The sequence below is a fragment of the Limulus polyphemus genome, unplaced genomic scaffold, assembly GCF_000517525.1.
Source record: "Limulus polyphemus unplaced genomic scaffold, Limulus_polyphemus-2.1.2 Scaffold594, whole genome shotgun sequence".
Classification (NCBI taxonomy): domain Eukaryota; kingdom Metazoa; phylum Arthropoda; class Merostomata; order Xiphosura; family Limulidae; genus Limulus; species Limulus polyphemus.
In genome coordinates, this window is record NW_013666204.1 from 32,773 (window position 1) to 56,214 (window position 23,442).

Sequence of the window (23,442 nt, forward strand, 5' to 3'; positions counted from 1 at the left end):
ACCAAACTTGTTGACATAAATTCATGAAATAGTAGTTCAATAAAATTATGAATGTGAGTCAACAAACGTGATGACATGGCTTTTCACCCATGACCTGTCTGGAAAGGGTTAAGATCCAAAATTATTAAATTAAGAAATGTTAGATGGAAAGTGTTTTTGTAGAAAATGAACACTTATAAAATATATCTCCCTGAATGTTTTTATGATGATAACTTATCTGTAATAATATCAAATTGGAGATGTGAGGAACATGTATTTAAACTAAGTCAAATCAATAGATCAAGAGATATTCTTGTACATTTAGTGGGCAAAATATAAGAAACCCTTACTTTTTGAATATGCTGGTCCTCACTTTGTGCTTATGCAAAATAGGTATTTACAATTTAGAGAAATAACAGTACCAGGAGTCTATAGATGTAGATGGTTAATTGTGTAAGCATCATAAGCATAAGTGATAGCTATTATTGTTTGCCACTGCCAAAAAGTTTTTGCACATGCACCCAGCTTTTGACAAAACTCCAGTTCCCACGTGTACTAACATGTATTGCAACAGTCTGTGATGCAATCAGCATTAGATTGTAGCCCTCCACTAATAGGATGATGATATATCCTCTTTGCACAGTAAACCCCATGATTACCCTGTTTATTAACAAAGACTTATTCTTTTCTCATCTCATTATGAATTTTTGCACTTCTTCTTTTAAACTTTTACTTATTAATTGTTTTTTAATGTTTCTTTCCTTTATTTTTTTGATTACTTGAATGAAATATAAAATTTTAATCATTTAAGTTAGAAATTATTCAAATTATTATCTTCCTTTAATTTGTTTTCTTCTCTTAATAAAATTATGAGATGTGGGACATGTGTTTCAGAGTTTGCAATATAGTTTTTTTGACAGAACTATTTGCCATTGTACTTTACCCAGTGTTCAGGTTTGATAATTAATCATTTTTGTCATTATGTTGATGGCTAAGGCCTACATACCATGGAGTCTGCCTTTGTCAATCTTATTTCAGAGACTTTTTTGTGGCACTCTTTCTTTGTAAAGGGTTTTGGGGAAGTTCCTTATATATTAGAAACTTGAGTTGAGACAGCTCATTAGCACTTATCTCTGTTCACTTGGGTTTCCAGTGTACAGAGATTTGTTTAGGGTCCTAACAGGTTTTTTGTCCTTAGGAGTCTTGTATGATCACCCCTTCTCTTGGTCCTTATCTTCTTGCTACTTTCCAATATCCTCCTCCCTCTTGTTGGGCTGGTCATCACGGATCATGGAGGTGACTTTTTTTCTGGTGCCACTTCTCAGCTCCAGTTCAGTGGGAGCTTAGCTCTCCCATATTTTGCACCTGTGGACTTCCTTTCCAGATCACGTTTGGATCACATAGGTATTTTCTCACAGACTTTCTTTGTCTTTCCACATTGAACCTCCTCTCTTTACCCCTCTTAAAACCTTTTTGTCTTTTGTGCTCCTTGTATTTTTTATGCCTGGAAGAGGCTGTCTTTTCTCCAGGTTATGAATGCCAAGGAACAGATCCTTTACCCCAGTCTGGGATTTTACTCTTATCATTTTGTTATTTCCAAGAAGATAGAATGTTTGCAACCTATCATTTATTTGTCATTCTTGGACCAGTTTCTTATCATTTCTTGGTTCCCTAAAAAGTTTTTTACACTCTAACATGGGTGTCCTTTCTCAGGCTGTATATGACTAAGTTTGATGTTTTGGATGCATTTTTTCACATTCCAATTATCTGAGCTTACGTAGTTTCCTCTGGTTTGTCCACAATAGGAGGAATTTTCAATTCTAGGCCCTTTTCTTCAGGTTGGCTATGGCTCTGTATGTTGGACTGGTTCCTTTTTTTCCCATCCAAATAATCATTCTCAACTGCACCCTCTTGACCTCTCTGAAGTCCCATGTTCCTTTCATGCAGGCTCATGTGCATCCTTTTCAGTGGAATCTGGCTGATCACTGGGTTATATCCAGAGACCCACTGTCTCCTTTGGTGTTTCTCCTTCCATTTCTTCACCTCTCAATGCCATGTCAGTTCTTCCCCTACCTTACCCAGATATCCACTCATACATATATGCCACTATCCAGGTAGGGCTTGGTTCTGCACACTGGCACCATTTCCAGAACCTGGTCTTCAGTGGAGTGGTCTCTCTATATCATTGTTCTTGAGATGTTGCTTACCATCATCTTCTATCTTGTCTCTCTGGATATTGTGTTATAATCCTTTCAAATACCACCACTGTCATTTCTTACATTAACTTTGGACTTTTTTCTTTGGGCCAACAAACACCACATTTCATTGTTGCCTTGACATATCCTGAGAGCTTTGATCTTGTTGGTGGATGAGCTGTCTTACCTAGATCATGTTTTTCCCATGAAGTTGTATCTACATCTTCTGGTGTATTTTTATCATTTTTAGGAATGATGTGATTTCTACCTTGATTATCTTCTAATCCTCTCATATTTAATTTAAATTTAAGTGGTTTTTATTTAGAAGGGGATTTAAAATGAGAAAGAGGGTGAGGCCCCAAGATATATTTAAAGGTATGGTTTCTGGTGCTAAGGTATTTCATTGGTTTCAGGATAATGATTTGAAAATATGTTAGCGTCTTTAGTAGTTTGGGTGTTAATTTTTTACTTCTTTAGTATTAATTTTTATTCTTAAAGATTATAAAAGAGTGTAACATTTTAGTGGATTTGTTCTCTCTTTGGGAGTACTTTTTTCAGTGCCATTCTGACTCTCCTTTCCATCAAATTTCCACTTTCCTGATGATCAGTCTAGACCACTGCAGCTCTGGCTGTAGATGCTATGAGTCAGGATTTGGTGCAATTCCTCTTTTTATGTTTGTGAGTAACAATTTTTTTCTTCCCTGGCCATTCTCATTTTCTTTTTCTGATTCATCTGGGCCTCTTTTCATCAATAATCCTCCTTGTCTGGTTTCTCTTCCATACTGAAACCTCTGTTTAATTTTCAAGGCTCCCACACATATTCTCCATTTGACCACCTGTTCCCTGTACTATCTTTTTCTAATGTAATTTTGTTTTTCTTTTTATTACTGGGAATTATTGCTCTGCCATTTTTGTTTTTGACTCATCTCTTATACATTTTCCACAGAAACAGGTTATGTTCCCAGACTGCTCTTTCCTTCCCAAGACTTTTTGAGGCAGTAAACGATGTATTTTCTTGCTCTAAGATTTCTTTTTCTTTAATAACTTATCTCCTTTCATTTTGACCAGTTGGTTTGAAAAACTCATTTGGCTAGTGCTTTCTTCTATTGATGATGACATTTTTCATCTTTTTCATGTCACCTCACAAATTCTTTTGCCTCTAGTCTTAAATATCCCCTGGATGAGATCTTATAGGCTGTGATGTGGAAGACCTCACAAAATTTTGTATCACATTACCTATACCACATTGTACTTTCAGCTGTCTCTGGTTTTTCTCTCCTTCCAGTCACTTTTCTTCAATCTCCACAGAGGCTCTAAGGAGGTAAGTCATTTGTTATTTCTTTTTTTCTGTAGCCACACAACCACATTATTATTTCTCTATATTTATATTCTGGAGATGGTGAAACCCACCACATGGCTGACATTGCCTCACAAGGAATACATCTCTCCCAAAATTCCTGTCAAGTATGGGATAACAGATAGTGTTAATACAAACAGAATTGGAATGACAACACCAGGTGTGATCCTGCCCTCAACCTTGGCTAGTGCCTGCTGTACATATTTGTAGTAACACATTAAATAGTCTGTCAGTGTTGGACCTTATGCAGATGTGTTGATTCTTGTTCAATCTGAGTACCTCTCTGGTATTCTCCCTATACATATTTCTCCTTACCATTTTCATTTAGTGGAATAAAGGGAGAACCCTTGCTACTCTAGTCCCATGCTGCTGCAGAGGTCAATATGGAGAGTTCCCCTTCGGATTGGTGTAATTCCAGATATGAGACCGAATAGGTGCACACCTGAATTGGAAGTAGGGCTGGGGTGTTTACCTGGAAATATAGTACAGACCACTCTCTACACCAAGAACCAGACCATTCTCGGTGGTTATTCCAGCTAGATGGGTCTTGCATTTTCCTTGGTATTCACATCTGTGTTGATTCCTCTCTGCATGACTTATTCCAATAAGTTAATCACATAAGTATTTCTCCAATACTGTAAGACTCAATTTATTGCCTTTGTCACACCACACATACATGCTTTACTGACACCCTGAGATATACAGGCAGGTTGAGCAGTCTTTAAATTCCACCCAATTATATGATGATTTAACACAATGAAGGAGGTTCTTTTGGTTGTACCTTTTGCTCTACCACCTCTATTGGGCAAAGATGAGATTGTTGTAGTCTCCCACTGAATAATGCCCCACTAGGTTTCTCCATAGTGGATGACATGCTTCACGAGTTTTTTTCTGACACTTTATTATCAGAAAGTAGCTTATTTTTTAATTTCTTGATCACCCCACTTATCATTGTGAGATTCTAGCTATCAGTTCTGTGGAGTGGTAATTAGCATTTGTAAAATTAACATTTTTCTTATCTAAAAATCTATTCTAGATAGCTAGAACCTCCCACCCTTCCTCTTCACTTTTGGTGTGTTTCTTTTGCCTTGTAAAGAATAAGGATTTGGTATACACAAAGTACTGTTGGAGGAAGGCAATAGTCTAATGCTTATTCTGTCATAGACTAGTGCAATACACATGATTATATGTGGGGCAGGAGCTTCAGTTTAAGGTTTGGCAGTGGTGCAAAGTAATAGCTATCAGTTCTGTGGAGAGGTGAATATCTAACTGAAATACATTTTTCAGGTGAGAAAATGTTAAGTTTATCATGCTATGGATGAGGAGTTATTGTTGAAGCATGATTGGTTAGTGCCTCAATTATGTGTTTGGTGATCTGACTGGCAAATCAATGGCCACTGTGTCTAGAGTCTACTTTGTATGGTTATCAAATCAAAAACTTTGTCTTAAAAGGGAAACTATCAAACATGGATCAAGGAATGTTTGGGTTAACAGTTTTTGACAGTGTGTGTAAAATAACTTTTATTATGGTCTAGCAACATCCATTTCTCCCAGAATAATGCATAGGGAGTTATGTGAAATTAATCTTTGTAAGCCTTTAAGCTACTTAACTCTACCAACAATTGAAATAAATATTTCCAGTGGTGCCTAGATCATTGGAGTTGAAGCATTACACGATTTAAATGTGTAATGTAAATTGTTCTATAATTATGATAGGGTTAGAGTGTAGTGCCAGCCCAAGGAAGTCATGAACCCATCCTGTGTAGTTTTTGCTGTACAAGGGTTTGGAGGCAGTTTACTCTTGTGGACTCATTTATGTGGCATAGGCTAGATCCATTGGTTCCTGTGAATGGTCATGAACAAATGCAACTGCAATGCTTAACTTTTACTCAAACAGAGATAATTACTTCCAGGACTGCAATGCTACCAGTCATAGGAGTAAAATCATTTGTGATTGGTTTACTGAGCATGATAAAGACTTCCAACATCTACCTTGTCCAGCACTGTCCCATAATTCTAATGCCATCAACTGTCCATGGGATGCTTTACAATGGGTTATCAGAAGACATAGTCCATTACTATTAACTCTACCTGTATTGGAGGCGATATTGATAAAGGAATGGCAAAAGATTGAAGCAGTTGCCTTCTAGACACTAGTGGAATCAATTCCACATCGTATTCAGGCTGTAATCCAGTTACATGGTGTCCCAGTACTACTAGGTTGGGCTATCTAATATTATGGCCAGTGAATGTACATGTTTTGTGGTTTTGATTGAAGACATGAAAATATTAGTTTTGCAGTCAAATTCAACTGCAAATGTTTCCAAGGCATAATTAACAGCTAAAGTACAGTTGATGAAAAGTTTTTAATGGACAATCTATTTTTGATCAACTGAAGTTTTTCTTGCAGTTTGTCTATAAATTCTTCAATTCAAACATGCATAATAAGAATGTTTTACACAGGAGAAATACATTTCTGAATATGATTCAATTGTTTTATCAGTTTTTCTTTAATTCTTTTTAATATAATTATATTTAAGTTTTTAATTGTTATTGTATTATTTAGATTGATTCTCTTTAATTTGCATTACTATTTTATTGATTTTATTCTTCATTTCAGTTAAGATGGTGCAGATTGGAAGGTTGAAATCACCATTAAAATATAACCAAAAATTTTATATGACTAACTTTTTTAACATCTTATCATTCAATTTCTGAATTTCTGAATTAAATAAATCATCTTTAAAATGTAACCACAAATTTTGTAGGAATAAATGTTTTAGTATTTTACATTTCAGATTCTGAGTATCTAGTATTAATGTATCAGATATTTGAAATGTGTCTTAAGTTGTTGTTTTTTGGTCAGTACGGTATGGTTCAAGTATTTAAGACATCAATACAGATACTTGACACTTAGTCCATGTTATTCATCTGGAAATTGTGGTCTTGTTTTAGTGAAGATGTTACTACAACTAATACAGTTTTAGTTTTTATACTTATAATTGTCAGTTTTGTTCAACATACAGTTGATATGTTTATCAAAATGAAGTGTGTATTATTATAAATGTTTCATTAGTATAATTTTATATATGTATTTGAAAGTTGATGGCATGAAATTACAAGAAAGAACACAGAGAAGAAGTTAATGTAACTAACAGTGTTTCAAGGTACTTTTGCCATAATCTTGTGGTTTTGAAAGTTTGCCCCTAAAGAAGAAAAGTCCACCGTTCGAAAGAGCTTGGGTTATAGGGTTTTTAGTCATTCAAGACTTCTTGAACCTACGTGTTTTTCTAACATCATGAAAACAGGTTATTAGTGATTTTATTAAAGAAATAGATTAAAAGCCAGTCAAAAATGATGGGAAACCACTGGAAACAAAACTATTCTATATGAAACTGGCAATACACAAAAGAAATAAATAAAAGAAATATAAAATTTCATTTCCCAGGAACATGCTAGGTATTGCTCCTGAATCCACTACATATAACTGAGCAAATATGTTACATATTGGTGCCTTTGGATGAAAGATTAAAAGCACACGATGACCATGTGACTGCGTACATACCTGTTCTTCTTTTGTGGCAAAGTCATCCTCTTCCCTACAGATAATTGGTATATTCAGTCTGTTTTAACAAAATATTTTTTGTAATAATTCCCAAGCATAGATTTGCGTTAATTTTTTACTTATTTTTCACAGACATTGATAGGGTGTGAATGCACTTTCATGTCTTGAATCACAGGAAGCTTCTCGGCTTTCCTAGTCAGATCCTACCTAGCTTGATGTCATAATGATGTGGTGTCACACATAATGCCATGCCCGATCTGGTCCTGGGAACTCCCTCCTTGACAGGCTTTTATATAGCAGAAAAAGTGCCACAATTTAGAGCTATTTACGTCTATGTTAGCAATTGAATTCAACTAAAATGGGAATGGGCAATCAAAACGGAAAGTATTATGGGAGAAAAAGTGGAATTGGACTCACACAATCAGAGAAACCAAGTGTGACAGACTGACCAACACATGGCATTTATGACTATGATTTTTTGTTTTGTGACAGAATATTCATTCATTCATTTTTTAGTAGCTCTCAAAAGTTGATTGCATGAAATTTTTAGGTCTACTTCTTTCATTTAGGTAATTTATTCATGTTGATATATGTAGATAGTGCACACTTTACAGGTACAGAGTATATTAAAAACTTGTGATAAATCTTGGGGCTCCTCTGACATTCAGTACTTTGATTTTTACGGGATTACAGGGAAGGAACCTCTTGTGTAAGTGAAAGCATAGTATACCCTGTTGTTTTTTTCACATTTATTGTGGCTGAATAGAAATATACAGTCATAGAAGTGAAGCAGTGAATGTTGGAGAAACCCCAGGATTTATTCCGAAACTTCTATGAAAGCATGTTATCCTGCTTAAAATATTTACTAGTTAAATAACTTTGTTATATACACAACATACAGTGTAATCTCTAGAAACTTGAAGATGTATGCATAGCCAAGGAAAATATATATTACAAGAATATAGGGAAAGAATGTTTGTATATGCTCTAGATTCTATGGCAGAATGCACACAAGCAATCAGATATCATGCTTTAGGCCCTATGGTAAACAATGCCTCAGAAGGGTTAACTGGATTAGTTTGGTGATCTATAAGAGTTTTGTGTTGCTTGTATATTAATTTTATTCTTTTTTATATTACTTATTTTGAAAAACTAATTCTCAGTGGTACATGTATATTTTGCAAATTTGTTTTCAGGCAAATAGTAGAAATATTTATTAATAATTGTTAATGCATATTGTATTGTGTTATGCAGGTAAACACAATTTGCTGGAATGACACTGGCTACTACTTACTTTCAGGGTCAGATGACCATCATCTAAGCATCACCCATGGATACACTCACAAGGTAAGCTCTTGTCTCATTTTCAAAGTTTTTTTTACACCGATTACGTAAATATTCTTTAAGGTTCTCTTAGAACAGGGAACAAATAAACTTTGAACTTTGTTTTAATTATTTTCATAATCTGTTAAATTGTCAAAGCTGCATATATAAATCACTATTTTTACTACTTTCTATACACTGTAGTGTAATGGGCAAGTTGGGGAGACAACACTTGTTACATGTAGTATTTATTTAAATACTATGAAATGCAGTCGAGTGATGTGTGGGCTCACAGATCACCAACTCAAGATAATTTAAATAAATGTATAAGGATACTGAAAAAAAATATAGAGATGCCTTTTTATGGTCCTAGAGGTTATGCAAATGCAATATATAAACTGTACAGTGAACAAAAGCATTTTTATTCTTCACAGGAACATCACCTTGCATTTCGACTTGTCATAGTCTGAGTATAACTAGCATCATCAATTCATAGACATATCTTGTAACACATCAAATTTTTTGTGTACAACAGACTTCTACATTTGACTAAAAGCTTGTCATGTTTCGTGTAGATACATACAGTAAATTTGGAATTATAGTCTATATTCTTTTTCCGATATGGGGTCTGTCCAATGAATGGACTCCGTGCATTTTTGGGTAACAAAACATATAATCTTTATTCAGTGCTCAATATATTCAATATTCACATTACTAATTGCACTTTACAGATTTACATATGCAAGTTTATGGGTTTAATTAACAACTAATACGAATATCTTAGTGTCAAATGTCAATAATACATAACTACCACCTTATAGTTTGGCTTTATTAACATAGCTATATTAAAATACACTTCCAGTGTAATATTACTTTAAAAATTAGCTTTTAGCTAATATGATTAAAACATTACTTACACAGGAGCTGGAGCTCAAACTTGTTCCATTCTGCAGAGTGCTGTTTTCCTGACAACGATTGACTATGCTTAGTACAGCAAACACTGACATTGACTGACTATTCTAACTACCCTAGCTTTTATTCAATAAGATCCTAATGTTACCAAACTTTTTGGAATATTGGAATACAGCATGTGGATACAACTTTTCCAAAAAACTCATGGTCACGTTCCTTACATAAAGAACTCTTTGTGTACTATGAGTTCATTAGCTGGAGGTCGTAAGAAGGCTGGTCCAAGGTTAGCCCGTGATTCAGATTTCAGCCCATCACATGTTGATTTATGTCATTATCATGATTTCTATCACCTTTTCTCTTTTAAGTTTTCATCAGCCTCTCTAGCAGTCTTGTTACTTATGTAAGGTTAACAAACAGTTATGATGAGTTTTCTCTCTTGTTTACTGATGATTATGTTAAGAAATGGTAGGCTGGTTTGTTCCTCTACTTACATGGTGAAGTTGATTCTTTTGTCTATAGAACAAAGATGTTCTAGAAAGACTGGTACGTTTTCGTGAACGTGGGGCCATCTAATGAAGGTGTTGTCAACATGATGTCAGGAGAAACTTGGTTTTATATGTGTGGATGAGAGGGCTCTTTCTTCAAAGTCTTCCATGAAAATGTCTGCTAGGATTGAAGAGAGTGGTGATCCCATAGCTAGACCATTTGTTTGTAGAATTCCTCATTGTATTGGAAGTAAGTTGATTGTAGGCAAATAGTTGTTAGTTCCATGATGGTGTCTATCTTCATGTCAGTTCTGTGTGGTAGAGATTTATCATTCAGCAGTCATTTTATGGTGATATGAAGGGTTTCTGAGATTGGAACATTGGTAAATAGGTCTGTGACGTCAAAACTGACCAGAATATCCTGAGATCTGATATGTAGCTTTCTGAGTTGTTCTATGAAATCTGTCGAGTTGTGAATGTGATGTTTGCATTCCCTCATAGTGGAGATAGGATAGGTAGCAAGAGAGTAGGTAGTTGATGGCAAGGTAAGTTTCCAAAACATACTTACATCCGCTGCCATTTATAGCTATTACTTGACTTTGCCCATCTAAGCATTAGTCTGATTTTTTTTTCTCACTTTCTCCAGTCTTTTATAATTCACTCAGTTGCCCTTGGCAATAATTATCTTGTGATATTCTCCACCTACATCAATGCACCCTTTATCCTGGAACTGTATATAAGCACCTCATTCAGACAATTTTATCACTTTTCCTCCACAAAGCATCACCAGCAGGTTTCCTAGTATTATGAATGTTATTGTGTTATCTAGTTGATTTTGTAACAATAATATTAATTTGAAAAGCAAATTTTTCTTCCTTTTTTCTGATTGGCAATTGGGTCTCTCCTCTCCTCTGATATCTAGTGTCGCATAACAATTGGGAGGGGGGGGTCCACTCTTGGTTGAGACTGTCAATGATCTTATTCGTAGTGAGATGGAGACATATTTGGATCTGTGGTGGTCCTTTGGGGGGCTCTAAGGCTGCATTTGAGGGCAAGCTACGACACTCTTAAGACACTTTAGATTTGCTTTTTCCTGTGCCTTCTTTTAGTCTGATGGATTTTTAGACCCCCTGAGGGTCAGTGATAAGGTTACGGACTCGGGTGCGCAGGGGTCTGGGTTTCAATTCCCTATGGTGGATGCGGCATTTGGCCCACAGTTGCTTTGCTATAACAAAACAACTTACTTTACCATGTTCTTTAAATGACTAGGAAAAACAAAAATAAGGCCACTTTGGAATAAGCTGCCTTTGATTTGTTTTTCTTCTGTTGATTCTTCGAGTGTGTGATGTTTTGGGCTTTTTCCCTGTTGCTTTTGAGCCTGCATCTTAATTGATGGCTGAAAGGTCTGGGAGCAAATTTTTTTTTCTTTCCATTCATGGAAATTGTGGTTCATGCTGGAAGATTTACATCTTAGTTACATGAAGGAACAGTTAAGTCTTATTTGACACATTGTCGGAACTTCTTGATTTTGCCTACCACCACCAGGTGGAGGCATTCTTTTGATTCTCAAATAATATCTGCTCCTCGAATTTTGAAACTCTAAGGTGGAGTTTGTAGTTCACCTGTATAGATCTGTGTCCCCTGATGGAACAGAGTAAGTCTACAGACTTACAATTCAACTTCAACATTTTGTTTCCTTTCACTTCATTTTGTTAAAAGACTCTCAGGATCACCAGTTTCATTGAGGATGAGCTGGATCCATTGTTAGCATTCACGTTGGTTCAATTTTCGGCTTCTACTTTTCTCCTGGTTGTTATTGGAGTCTCTAGTTTCATCGACTCCTACAGGGGGTCATGGTTCAACCCCTATACGTGAGTACCTATATCCGACATCAGCTCCTCAGTACATTGATACTCAGAATAGAGTCATATTGCCAGCAGCATCAGTGATTGTTGTATAACTTCAGGACCTATGGGGGCTTGGTTTCAAGAATGTCTGGATGTGTGGTAATCTTAACCATCGGTCCAGAAGCTTTGCAGTTCTTTGGGTCACAATCGGTTTTCCAGTTCACATCTTCTTCACTATTACCCACACAACCTGTAGGGTTTCTGTATCCCATAGTTTATCGGGATTTGGAACTTTGCTCTAGAGTTATCTGAGTGGTTGGTCTGGGGGATAGTGAGATAGTCGGGCTAGTTCTTCAGTTTTTATTCTTGCTAGTTGTTGGGCCTCTGAAGACAGGATATTGGTGTCCAGTCATACTTCTTCCTTGTCTATATCAATGCCTAGATTCTCCAAGGTTCACAAGTTAATCATTCCTCAATCTGTGTTGACTTTTTTACTGGGATTGCAGATGTCTATCTTGGTTGTATTCGGTTCCTATCTGCACTTTGCCTTAGCAGTAGAGTCCAACCACTATTGGCATTTATGGTGCACAAGGGTCAGGTATGGCAGTTTCAGGATTTTTCCTTTGGTCTCGTATGGGCTTAATGTGGGTTCTGCTGTCTTGTATGAGTTTTCTCTTCCAATTCATTCCATCGTACTGTGCACACACTATTCCATGGATGACTGGTTACTGCTGGCAACATCTTGTCAATTGTTAGATCATCACATCCTGATTCTACTTTCAGATACAACCTAGGTAGGCTTCTCTGTCGTGACTGCATTATCTTTTCTTGCTCCAACTCAATATGTCATCAGTCTGGGTATTTTTCATCTCATCTCTCAGTCGGGCTCAACTGTCTCTACCAATCCTGCTCAGTGCTATAGAATAGGATGCTATATTTACTCACCTCTCCTTCTTTTACTGCACAGATGTTTTTTTTTCTTCTGGGAATGTAGGCATCACTTGAGTCATTCATGCCTTTGGGACGAGAACACAAGTGATCCTTTTCTTGGTCCTTAAGTGACCAGTGATTGTACACATCTATTTCCTGGTTTCCCCAATTTCCTTAGTCAGGATTATTCTACTATCTGGAGGGGTTAAATTGGGATGCTACTACAATTTGGGTTCCTCTACTGCCACCTCGTTCGGAGTTCCATTCTCTTCTCAAATGCCTTGCTTCAGGGATGGGGTACATATACCAACAGTCACAAATTCCAGAGTCTCTGCACAGACGATGAGGATTCTTTATACAGTGTTTTGGTCCTTTTTGATCTTCAACAGCCAAGGTCTCATGGTCTGGGCTTTTTAAGGGGTAAATCAACAGGCTTCACTCTGGCTATACCGAGGTGGTATCTAATGTTTCTCATCAAGGAGGCATGTGGTCTAGGTCTCCTTATTTTCAAATTTTGGACCTCCATTCTCAGGACTAGTTTTATCATATCACCCTTCTAGCTTACCATGTTCCACGGGTTATGCCTGTGGAAGCAGGTCCATTGTCTCAATCCAAAGTGACTTTCTCGACAGAATAGATGTTGCATTCCAATGTTTAGTGGATTGCTTCACATTTTGGAACTCTAATTGGTAAGTTGGCCTCTCATTGGATCACCCAACTACTGGCAATTTGGTCTCCAGTACCTCATCTTTGGGTCTTGGCAGTAGATGCTATCTATCTGGACAGGATGGGATTACCACTCTCAACCTTCTCTCCACTTCATATGTTACCCAGGATACAAAATATGATTTGTTCCAACCCATTTGTTAGATCCTGTTGATCATGCCAGATTGGAGGCTACACCTGGGTTTCTGCTTCTGTGGTGTCTTCCAGTGTGCCAAACTCTTCCATTTCTTTTCAGGTTCTCTGTGTGGAGGCAGCCATCATCGAATATGGTGCACCCAGCTATCCAGAAGCTCAAGCTTCTGGCATAGAGGTTATTCTGTCTTTCACACATCATTGGGGTTTAATTTCTAAGGTTGACATGTATCTGGCTCAGGTTCTGCTGAGTCTGAAAGTCACTTTTTTAAAAGATACTGACATGCGTATCGGAAATGTTATATTGAGAGAAGGTTGAACCATTTTCAATCAGTAGTGTCAGCCATAGCTCGTTTTTTTACTTGGCTCTTTGACAGAGATTTTTGCATCTTCCACAAACACCATTGTTTAATGGTGGCCTTATCGACTACCATTTGATTATCCACAGACCACTTACTCATTCTCTCCATGACCAGTTCTTTGTACCCAACACTGTCAAACAGGAAAAGGGACAAGTCCTTTTCTCTGATTCATCTGCTCACTCTTTCTCTCTATGTCCAATCAGATTTTGATCTTGGTCATGTTCAGTGAGGGTCTGGCAGGTTTTGTTGCCTGCACTTATACTTTTAGAGATACTAGACAACACCTTATTCTGGGCTCTCTTTGAAGGCAAGATATCTTCTGTGAGTCACATCTAATCAGATTTCTCTTTTTTTATGTTCTTAGCAGCCCAGTTGAATTGCTTTTCAAAATTTAGGGAACTTTGTTCACCTGTTGCACTATTCTCAGGGCACTGTTCCTCAGGACTCCCCAATACCCATTACCCCCAGATTCTACTAGTGGAGCTAATGAGTCCTTACCACACCCAGTTTCCAGCCACTGGGGTGGTGGATAGAGGCCTTTCCTCCAGAGTGGTAGAGTGAATTTCTCCACTCTTGGAGAAGAGGGTGAAGTTGGGGCCCCTTTTATCTGTGTCCTTGTATGTTTTTTCCCATATGTCGGTAGGAGTGATGCCAGCATGTACGAGAGCCTACTCATAATACTGGTTCAGATTTGATGCTCAACTATTCAGTTGGGGGTGTGCGTAGCTCTTCTTTTTGATCAGTATTGGTTCAGTACTTGTTCACAGAAGAGGGTCCATGGTCTTCTTGTAATTCCAAATGCAGAGTTATCCCATCATGGGTTCTTGGTTGTTCCACATCCTCTCGATAATTCTGGGGGCAAGTGGAGTTTCTCGTTGTGATTCTGGTGGTTTGGAATGCATCACTCTTTGGCTACAGATTGGGATCCAATCAAAAGTATATCTATATATATAATGTTGCAGTCCAATTGCCCAAGCTACCAATGTGGGATATAGGGAACATGACCCCTTAATTCCAACCCTGAGTAGTCAAACCTCGGCTATCTGGTTGGGGCTGGCCTATAGTGATGATCACTCATGTACAATTCCATCCTTGATACAAGAACTAAGTTCAGGGTGAAGAGCATACCTGTTCTGGATGAGTGCGGTTCACCCAGTCTGGTTTGGTGTTCTATTGACGAGTATCTTGTTTTTTTTTTGTAGGGTCATTGGTGATCATTTTTAGTGGTGTTTGTCTAGTAACTGCTTGATCTTCATGTCATAATCTTTGATGTCTAGGATGACTATACTGTTTCCTTTGTCTGCTGGTAGAATCTGGATATTGTTGTTCCATTATAGATGGTTCAGTGCACTGCATTTCTGTTTAGTGATGTTAGGCTTAGTTTTCTTGGCATTCCTGAGGATGGTGTAAGTTTGATGTTGGAATTGTGCTGCCAGAGGTTTCATAAAGTTTTATGCAGCAGATTCTAAGGTTGCAGCTCTGTGTTAGGTTGTATGGGAAAGTTTAGACCTAGGTTAAGAATCTTGTTTTCTATATCACTTAGTAATCTTGAACTGTAATTGTGAACTATGTTTGTATTCATAGGATTATCTTTCTTGCTTAGTCTCTTGAATTTTTGGACTTGTTTCTTCTCGATGCTTTCTAGGTTTGATGTAGGTGTAAATTGTTGAAGCTCAGCACGTTATGTTCCATTTGTCTTGGTTAGATTGTGCTTCTAATGTCTATGTTCTTTTATGTTTAATATTAGGAGGTGCCTGCTGGTATTGTTGAGAACTTTATGAGTCTTTTGTAGGCAAAAAAGTCAATTTTTAATGAAGTGTTTTTACTAAACATTTGTCTGTAAATATATGAAGTCAAAGTGTTGGCTACTCCAAGTGCAAAGTGAGTTTCATGTTCACTCTCCCAACACGGGAACGGTCAATTTGACTGAGTCATGTGACCTTCTGTACTCATTTAAATTTGATATCAATTTAATACTTATAACTCTCAATACAGTGTGTATATCTTAACGACATTTGGCAGTCTTTCAGTTAATATTACAAGTCTTTCACATACAAATAGTCATATTTCTTAGTGAAGTATTTTTAATAAAATAAAATAAAGTTTTGTTCATGAATATATTGAGTACTTGTTTTGAATAGTTCATGTGCAAAGTAATTTTCATGTTAAAATTAAAAATACTTTTCATCATCTCAAAAATCTCAAATTTACTTTGTGTAATCCCTAAATCCTCCTAAATTATTTTCAAACGTTTTTTTTTCACTAAATCCTTATAGTTTATATGTTATTTTCTCTACCCTATCTCAAAATGGTATTGATCAATTCGACCAACCTCTTAACCACCCAAAAAAAATCAAAATAAACCTAAATTAACCTTCTTTTCTTTCTAGTATGACTAGTAACATGAAACTACATTCATTTATCCTAAGTAGCTGTATGTTTGTAACATTATACATCTATTTATAATTAAATGTTATTGTTTTATTGCCCTTTTTATTGGTGTGTCTAACTGCTATCCGCACCATTATAAGTTGTAAATCACTCGGAAAACGTGCAGCTCATTTTACGCTATTGAATTACATTACCCACGAGCTGCTCGCGTACATGATATATGAACCATTTTAATTATATTATTATTATTATTACTTATCTTACTTATTCTAGTCTTAAATAACTTAAAAAGATCCATACTTTTAATTTTAATTACTTTTATAATAATAAATAAAGAATAAATATGAAAAACAAGAAATAAAATACTTACCCAATCTTCTTTTTCTTGCCCTCCATTGTTGAGGAGAGTTAAGCCTGATTTTTTTTAGTGATTATAGTAAAGCACTTAACAATTTTTATTTAATTAAATAATACACCAAAGAATATAGACTAATAATATGCTAAAAAGTAGACACATTCACTTCTAAAAATTTTCCTGGCTTTCTAACTATGCAACAAGAGCTGTTACAAATTCATCAAAGCTAGTCGTTAACTTTCCTATGGGAACGATGTTGCTACTCAGAGTGAAATTGACGGTTATCTGTTCAGAATACAATGTTATACAATACACCATTTGACAGATGAAAACCTTGACTTTCTGTTGGTTATAGGTAATATATAATGAAACTTAAGAGAGAACTATCAAAGAATTGTGAGAGAGAGGATGTGACAGGTGGGTGTGGCAGAGTGGTCTGATTTTCTCTTTAATAGCTCTATGACCAAACAAAATTGAAGGCTATAAAAATTAGGGTCTGTTTGAGCAATAGCGATTTTATGGAGAGTATTTTGTGTTTAATTTTGTACATTTTCGAGGGGTGATGGATAAAATAGGGATGATGATGACATGCTAAGACAAAATGTGTCGTGTGTTACACTGGCGGAAATTCAGGATTTTTTTATATATTTCCTTTTAGAATTAAGAACTTAAAACTTGTATACTATTAAAATATGGATTATTAGCTAAGATTTTATGCTATTCTTATTGGTATAACGTAAACAAAAAGTAGTTTAATAAAATTTTGAATTGTGTCATGCTCAGTAATGGGTACCCGGGGTGATAGGGTAAAGATTAAAAATACCTTTCTTCATCTGAAAATTGTCAAATTTCATTTTTGCATAATCTCTTAACCTCCTAAATAAAGTTCAAATGTTTTTTTCAGTAAAACTTTATATTTTATCTCTTATTTTCTCTATCCTAACTTTATATGGGGTTGGTCAGTTTAACTGAATTCATAACCACCATAAAGAAATACAAAATAAATTTAAATAATCTTTTTTTCTTTCTAGAATGACTTCAAATTTAACAGGAAACTGAACTCATAACTACCATAAAAGAAATACAAAATAAATCTAAATTACCTTTTTTTTCTCTCTACAATGACTTCAAATTTAACAGGAGACTACAGTTGCTTATCCTAAATAGCTTAAAGCTTGTAACAGTGTATATATATATATATATATATATTTACTTTTACTTAAATTTTATTGTTTTATTGCCTTTTGAACCATGTTTAACTAATAATCCTGCCACATAAGTTGTAAATCACACAGCAAATGTGTAGCTCATGTTACCCTACCAAATTACCTGACATGCAAGTAACTTGTGAGCTTGTGAAAAATGTTTATTATTATTCTTTATCTTACCTAACTTTCTAATTTTTACATTTTAGTTACTTTTACAATAATAAATAAGGAATAGACATGAAAACCAAGAAATAAAATGCTTACCTGGGTGTTTTTTTTTTCCTGTTGATTGTTGATGAAACATAACTGTAATTTTTATACTAATAATAATACACTAAATACTTTTATTTATTTAAATAATCCATCTAAGAACACTAATAACATGTAAAAAGCAAACAATCTCCTATAACTATTATAATTTTTCTGGCTTTCTAACTATATGATAAGAGTTGTTAAAGTTTAGCTAAGCTCATTAATGTGTTTGCTGTGAGAATAAAGTTTCGAACTGGAGGTGAAATAGACAGTTCTCTGTACAGAAAGCAACATATAATTTGTCATCTGATAGATTAAAACTTTGGCTTTCTATTGGTTATAAATAATTTAGTTTTGAACATCAGAGAGAGCTATTGGTAATTTGTGAAAGAGAGGATGTGATAGGCAGGTGTGGCAAGTGGGTCTGATTTTCTAGTTTTTGGCTCCTTAACCAAATAAGATTGAAGGCTGTAAAAATTATGCTTTGCCTGAGTAGTAACTATATTATAATGAGTAACTTATATTAAATTTCATATTTCTTGGAGGGTGATAAATACATTAGAGAAGAGGGGATACCTATAGTGCAAATGCCACAATTCTCCTACTAGGAGTGGTTGAAGATTTTTTAAAATATTTTGTTCTAAAATCAAGAACTTAAAACTTAAATAGTGTTAAATTTATCAACTACATTCTGATGCCAATTTTATTCATATACCATCATAACAAAGTAATGTAATTAAATTTTAAATGTAACTCGAAAAAAGTTGTGACATGCGCACTTTGACCTGGCTATGTCAAGAGGTTTAATTATGTAATTTCATCTGAGTTTTCAGAGTGTTAACTTGAAAACATTAGGGCAAAGCTTTGGAATTTTCTAAAACAATATTATGATATTTTGAATAGTAACCAAATTAAAACATTACAGCAAATGTTTAGTATGTGAGAATAAGACAGCTCAAATTTAAGTGTAACAATACAAGAAAGAGTAGTGAAAATAATGTTGTAAGGAATTATCATAAGGTATCATTTGGTAAGAAATAAAAGTAAAAACTTTTAAAACTCATTATAAAGCCATACAGTTGTGAGAAAATATTTATATGTATTTGTACACTACTTAATTCCACATTTAGTAAGAAAAATATTCCATGTCTATCACCCTGAGGTTATTGAAAAAAGGTAGAATAAACATATAAGAATTGTCACATTTGGTCCAACAAATTGAAATATCTTGTTGTACACTTACATGTTCTGTAATTTGGCGTGCTGGTGAGGAACATCTTTTGTATCGTGCATTAGCATTAAGAAGCTAGTGAATGTACATGTAAATATACTTGTAATAATTGTTATCATTCTGTTGTACATATTATTTGTTAACATTCTATATGAGATGTACATCTGTATAAGATAATAACCTATTCAGTTAAGAAAATTTTTTAGCAGACTATTTTTGAAAGGTGGCTCATGTCAATCATTTTGTGTAATAAGAAGTGACATAGTTCTCATTAACAAGTAATTTGAATGTGAATGAATGATTAACATTAACAAGTAATGTATTTTTGATATTGTGAGATGCATCGTAATTTTAATTGTTTATTTAGTTTAGAAATGCTACTCACCCCTCTACTGAACAGATAGCTATTACCTTGTGCCATTGCTGAAAGGTTTTTACCATTGTGCCAAACATTTAAATGAAACTTCCGGTCTTACATGCAACATGGTGTACTTTACCAGTCTATGATGTAATCAGCATTAAACTATAGCCATCTGCTAATAAGAGAGTGACATTCTCGTTGAACAGCACTTCTCATGAGCACTTTCTTTTCCTTAGCACCACATTATTTAATTATGTTCTTTTTATTCAGAATTATAGAATTTTTTTGCTTTGCACGTATTACTTCAAGGCAATTACTAGTGTCATCTTCAATAGGGTTGTGTTACATGGATTATTAACTTAGCTTACTAACTCTTGAGAAGTGATGTTCAACTAATAATAAAAAATTTGTTGGGATCTTCAAAAGCTGAAGTCTTCTCTTCCATTATTATCTCATAAGATTATTTTTTTAACCCACTGTTAAGTTCAGTAGCATGTGAGAGTGCACAAAATAAAAACTAATTAAGCCTTTTGGATTAGAAGTGTCTCCCTTTTTTTTTATCTTAAATAATTAATTTTTCCATTTTCAGTAATTGTTCTCTTATTTATCCTTTTTTTTTTAAACTAATACAATCTTGCATGTTTTCTTTGACCAGTAGAGACTTGTAATCAGATTTTAAGTTTAAAGAAATTTAAAACCTATTTTAATGAACAAAAAATAGTGAATGATAATTTTTGCCAATAAACAGAAAAATTTGATGCATAAGAAAGTTAAAAGAAAAAGAGTATTGTACAAGTGCATATACAAATATATGTTTGTAAATTCTGAAAAGACTCCTAGAACACACAAAAATGCAAAATTTGGTAAATATGTACTTGATCTAAAATAAAGAGACTTTTGGGATTTCAATCTTCCAAAGCTTTCATAGTGGTTTATATTAATATGTACTGTGAGAAGTAAAATGCATTGATATTACACGCTATAAAGTTATATGAACTTTAATGAGATGTATTAACCTTGAGACTAGGTAATTGGTGTAACTATACAATTGATAGATTTAGACATACAGTGTATATTCATAATTCATATTTAGATTGTGAACATTTGAGGGGTTGCATTTTAATCAGAATCTTCATGTAGTATTTTTTCTCTAACTAATATTGAGTATAGAGACTAAAAGAGTTCTGAACCGTTTACTAATAGTTTTCTCACCTTATTTCAATTTTATCTTGCATTTCTTGATTTTTCTTGATAGCAATAGTTATCCATCATTCCGGAGTTAGTGAAATAAGTACTTTGAAGTTTGCCTGTATTTATTATGTGATGAAATGGTTTGATACTCCTACGTTTTTTCCAGTATTATTTCAAATGTAATACAGGGTCTTGTATTGTCTTGTCAGCTACCTAACATTGCATTGTTGCTATTGCTCATTAAATGTATTTTTTGCAGATACTATTGGGTTTTTTTATTACTTGTATGTAAAGTAGTTTGTAAGTGATACCTGCCATGGGTGAGTTTTTTCAATCAAAAGTAACAATGTATGAGCTCATTTGTTACTCATCAATCTGGTATCTCCATCAATGTTACTATTTCCTTCCCAAGAACAGTTTTTGGCAAACATGACTCTCTGACAAAATTTGTTAAAATGGATATTCATCACTTGGGGAGTGGGTGTGGTAAACACCTTTGATTGCAATCAAATCAGCACACAATTAATAATCAACAATTTTAACCAATGTTTCAAGAACTAGAGTTGTACCAGTAATGTGACTCTTCTATAGGCTAAAAGTAATGGGGAACATTCTCATCCCATGTTTTCTGATGGGATTTGATATTGCGATAGCATACGTAATAGGTTATGTTAAATATATCTACCAATCCATTAGCAGCTGGATTATATGCAGTTGTCTATTTTCTTTCATTAATTTTGAAATAAAGTTTGTACTCCTCTCTGTCAATATGTTCGTTAAAATCCATGTTGAGCCACAATATGATTTACAAGAGATTTAACTGTAGTCTCTTTTTCAATCAGGCAAAAGTAATGACATGGGGTATCTGGTTAAATAGTCTGAAATAACTAATATTTATTTATTTATCTCCTACATCTTAAAATACTTGTGGATATTCATCTGAAATGATAGTTATACTTGGCATTCTTTGTAAAAAATGCATTCATCAAATAAGTCTTACATTTTAGATACTCACTATGATTCACAAAAGCTCTTAATATTTTTTCTCATATTTGCTCAAAATAATCTCTTACTTATTATGCTATATTTTTTGCAAATGCTAAATGTACAGCAAATGGAGTCAGAATATATACTCAATTAATTTTTTTGAACCTTGAAGTACAGCTATCTGTGGTACACTTGTTAGGTTTCCTCTATTTTCTTCTTTTATTTTCATTACTTATCTAAATGTAATATATACTCAGTTATTTCCCACCTAATATTGGCCCGGCATGGCCAGGTGGCTAGGGCACTTGACTCGCAATCTGAGGGTCACGGGTTCGATTCTCTGTCCCACCAAACATGCTTGCCCTTTCAGTCGTGGGGGCATTATAATGTAACGGTCAATCCCACTATTCGTTGGTAAAGAGTAACCTAAGAGCTGGCGGTGGGTGGTGATGACTAGCTGTCTTCTCTCTAGTCTTACACAGCTAAATTAGGGACAGCTGGCACAGATAGCTCTCGTGTAGCTTTGTGCAAAATTCAAAACAAACAAACAAACACACTCCACCTAATATTCTTACCTTTTATTGCTACATGATTTTTTTATTTGTTAATAATGATATACCTAAGTCCCAAAGTGTTTCATAGTTATCTTTACTATTTTTCTCAACTTTCTTAATTTTTTTAAATCATTTGTTTTGAATTAATTGTAGTCTTAACACATCTACATTAGAGTGTTTTTTTGTCATCATCCATATAGGACCTCAAAACAGCAGTGATATGTTGATAATATTGATGGTTGATCTTTAAATGCTATTAACCACTACAAGGGTGCATGATCTGTAATTATAGTGAACTTTCTGCCATACAGATAACAATGGAATACTGCAATATCCTGTACTACTGCTAAGTATTCTTGATCTGTCACTGAGTAATTCATCTCAGCCTTACTCACCTGTCTGTTTTGGTATATTATTGGGTTTCCTTTCCATGTTTATCTAGCTATGACATAACTACTGCTATTGCATGACTTGAAACATATCTGCTTAATATAAACTCTGTACTAAATTCTGGGTAACTAAAAATTGGGATTTTAACAAACTTCTTAATTTCTTAAGTGCCTCTTAGTTGTCAGTTGAAAAGCTATATCTTTCTTTGTCGGCTGTTTTGAAGGTCTTGCAAATACTTAAAAATGTAGAGTAAACCTTATATAATATTTAACATCTTTTACAATCTTTGGGTAGTTTTTTTTACATACTTTAACTTTTTAGGTTTGGTTTTTGCACCATTGGCAGTCAACACATGACCTAAAAGTACATCATCTTTTTCAAAAATTGGCACTCAGTGGGTTTTAACTTCAAATATGATTAATGTAGTTGCCCAAATACATGTATTAATTTAAGTCAGGGATTCCCAACCTTTTTGTTTCTCTGTACCCCTTGGGCATTCTCTCCCAAAGCACTAATAGAGGGAGGAGAGCTTGCCCAGTTGGCTGATCCCTAGTTTATCAGCTGATTTGTAACGAGGGTGTTCCCTATTGCTTATGCTATACATTACTTGTTGAAAACATGAGTTATAATGTAGCACAGCAATAACATCACAACGTTCACCATGATCACAACTTTTTGTCTAAAGCGCGTATATTTATGTGAGCTACTT

General features: G+C 34.7%; 1 protein-coding gene across 2 annotated transcripts in view; it reads left to right on the plus strand.

Annotated features, from left to right (window-relative positions):
* LOC106459335 (DDB1- and CUL4-associated factor 6-like) overlaps window positions 1-23,442 on the plus strand; it is a 167,013-nt gene that overhangs the window by 31,014 nt on the left and 112,557 nt on the right. For both annotated transcript variants that reach the window (XM_013918956.2, XM_022385807.1), the window contains exon 3: window positions 8,351-8,443. In XM_013918956.2, coding sequence (XP_013774410.1) covers window positions 8,351-8,443 — 93 coding nt within the window. The remainder of the gene's footprint in view (window positions 1-8,350; window positions 8,444-23,442) is intronic.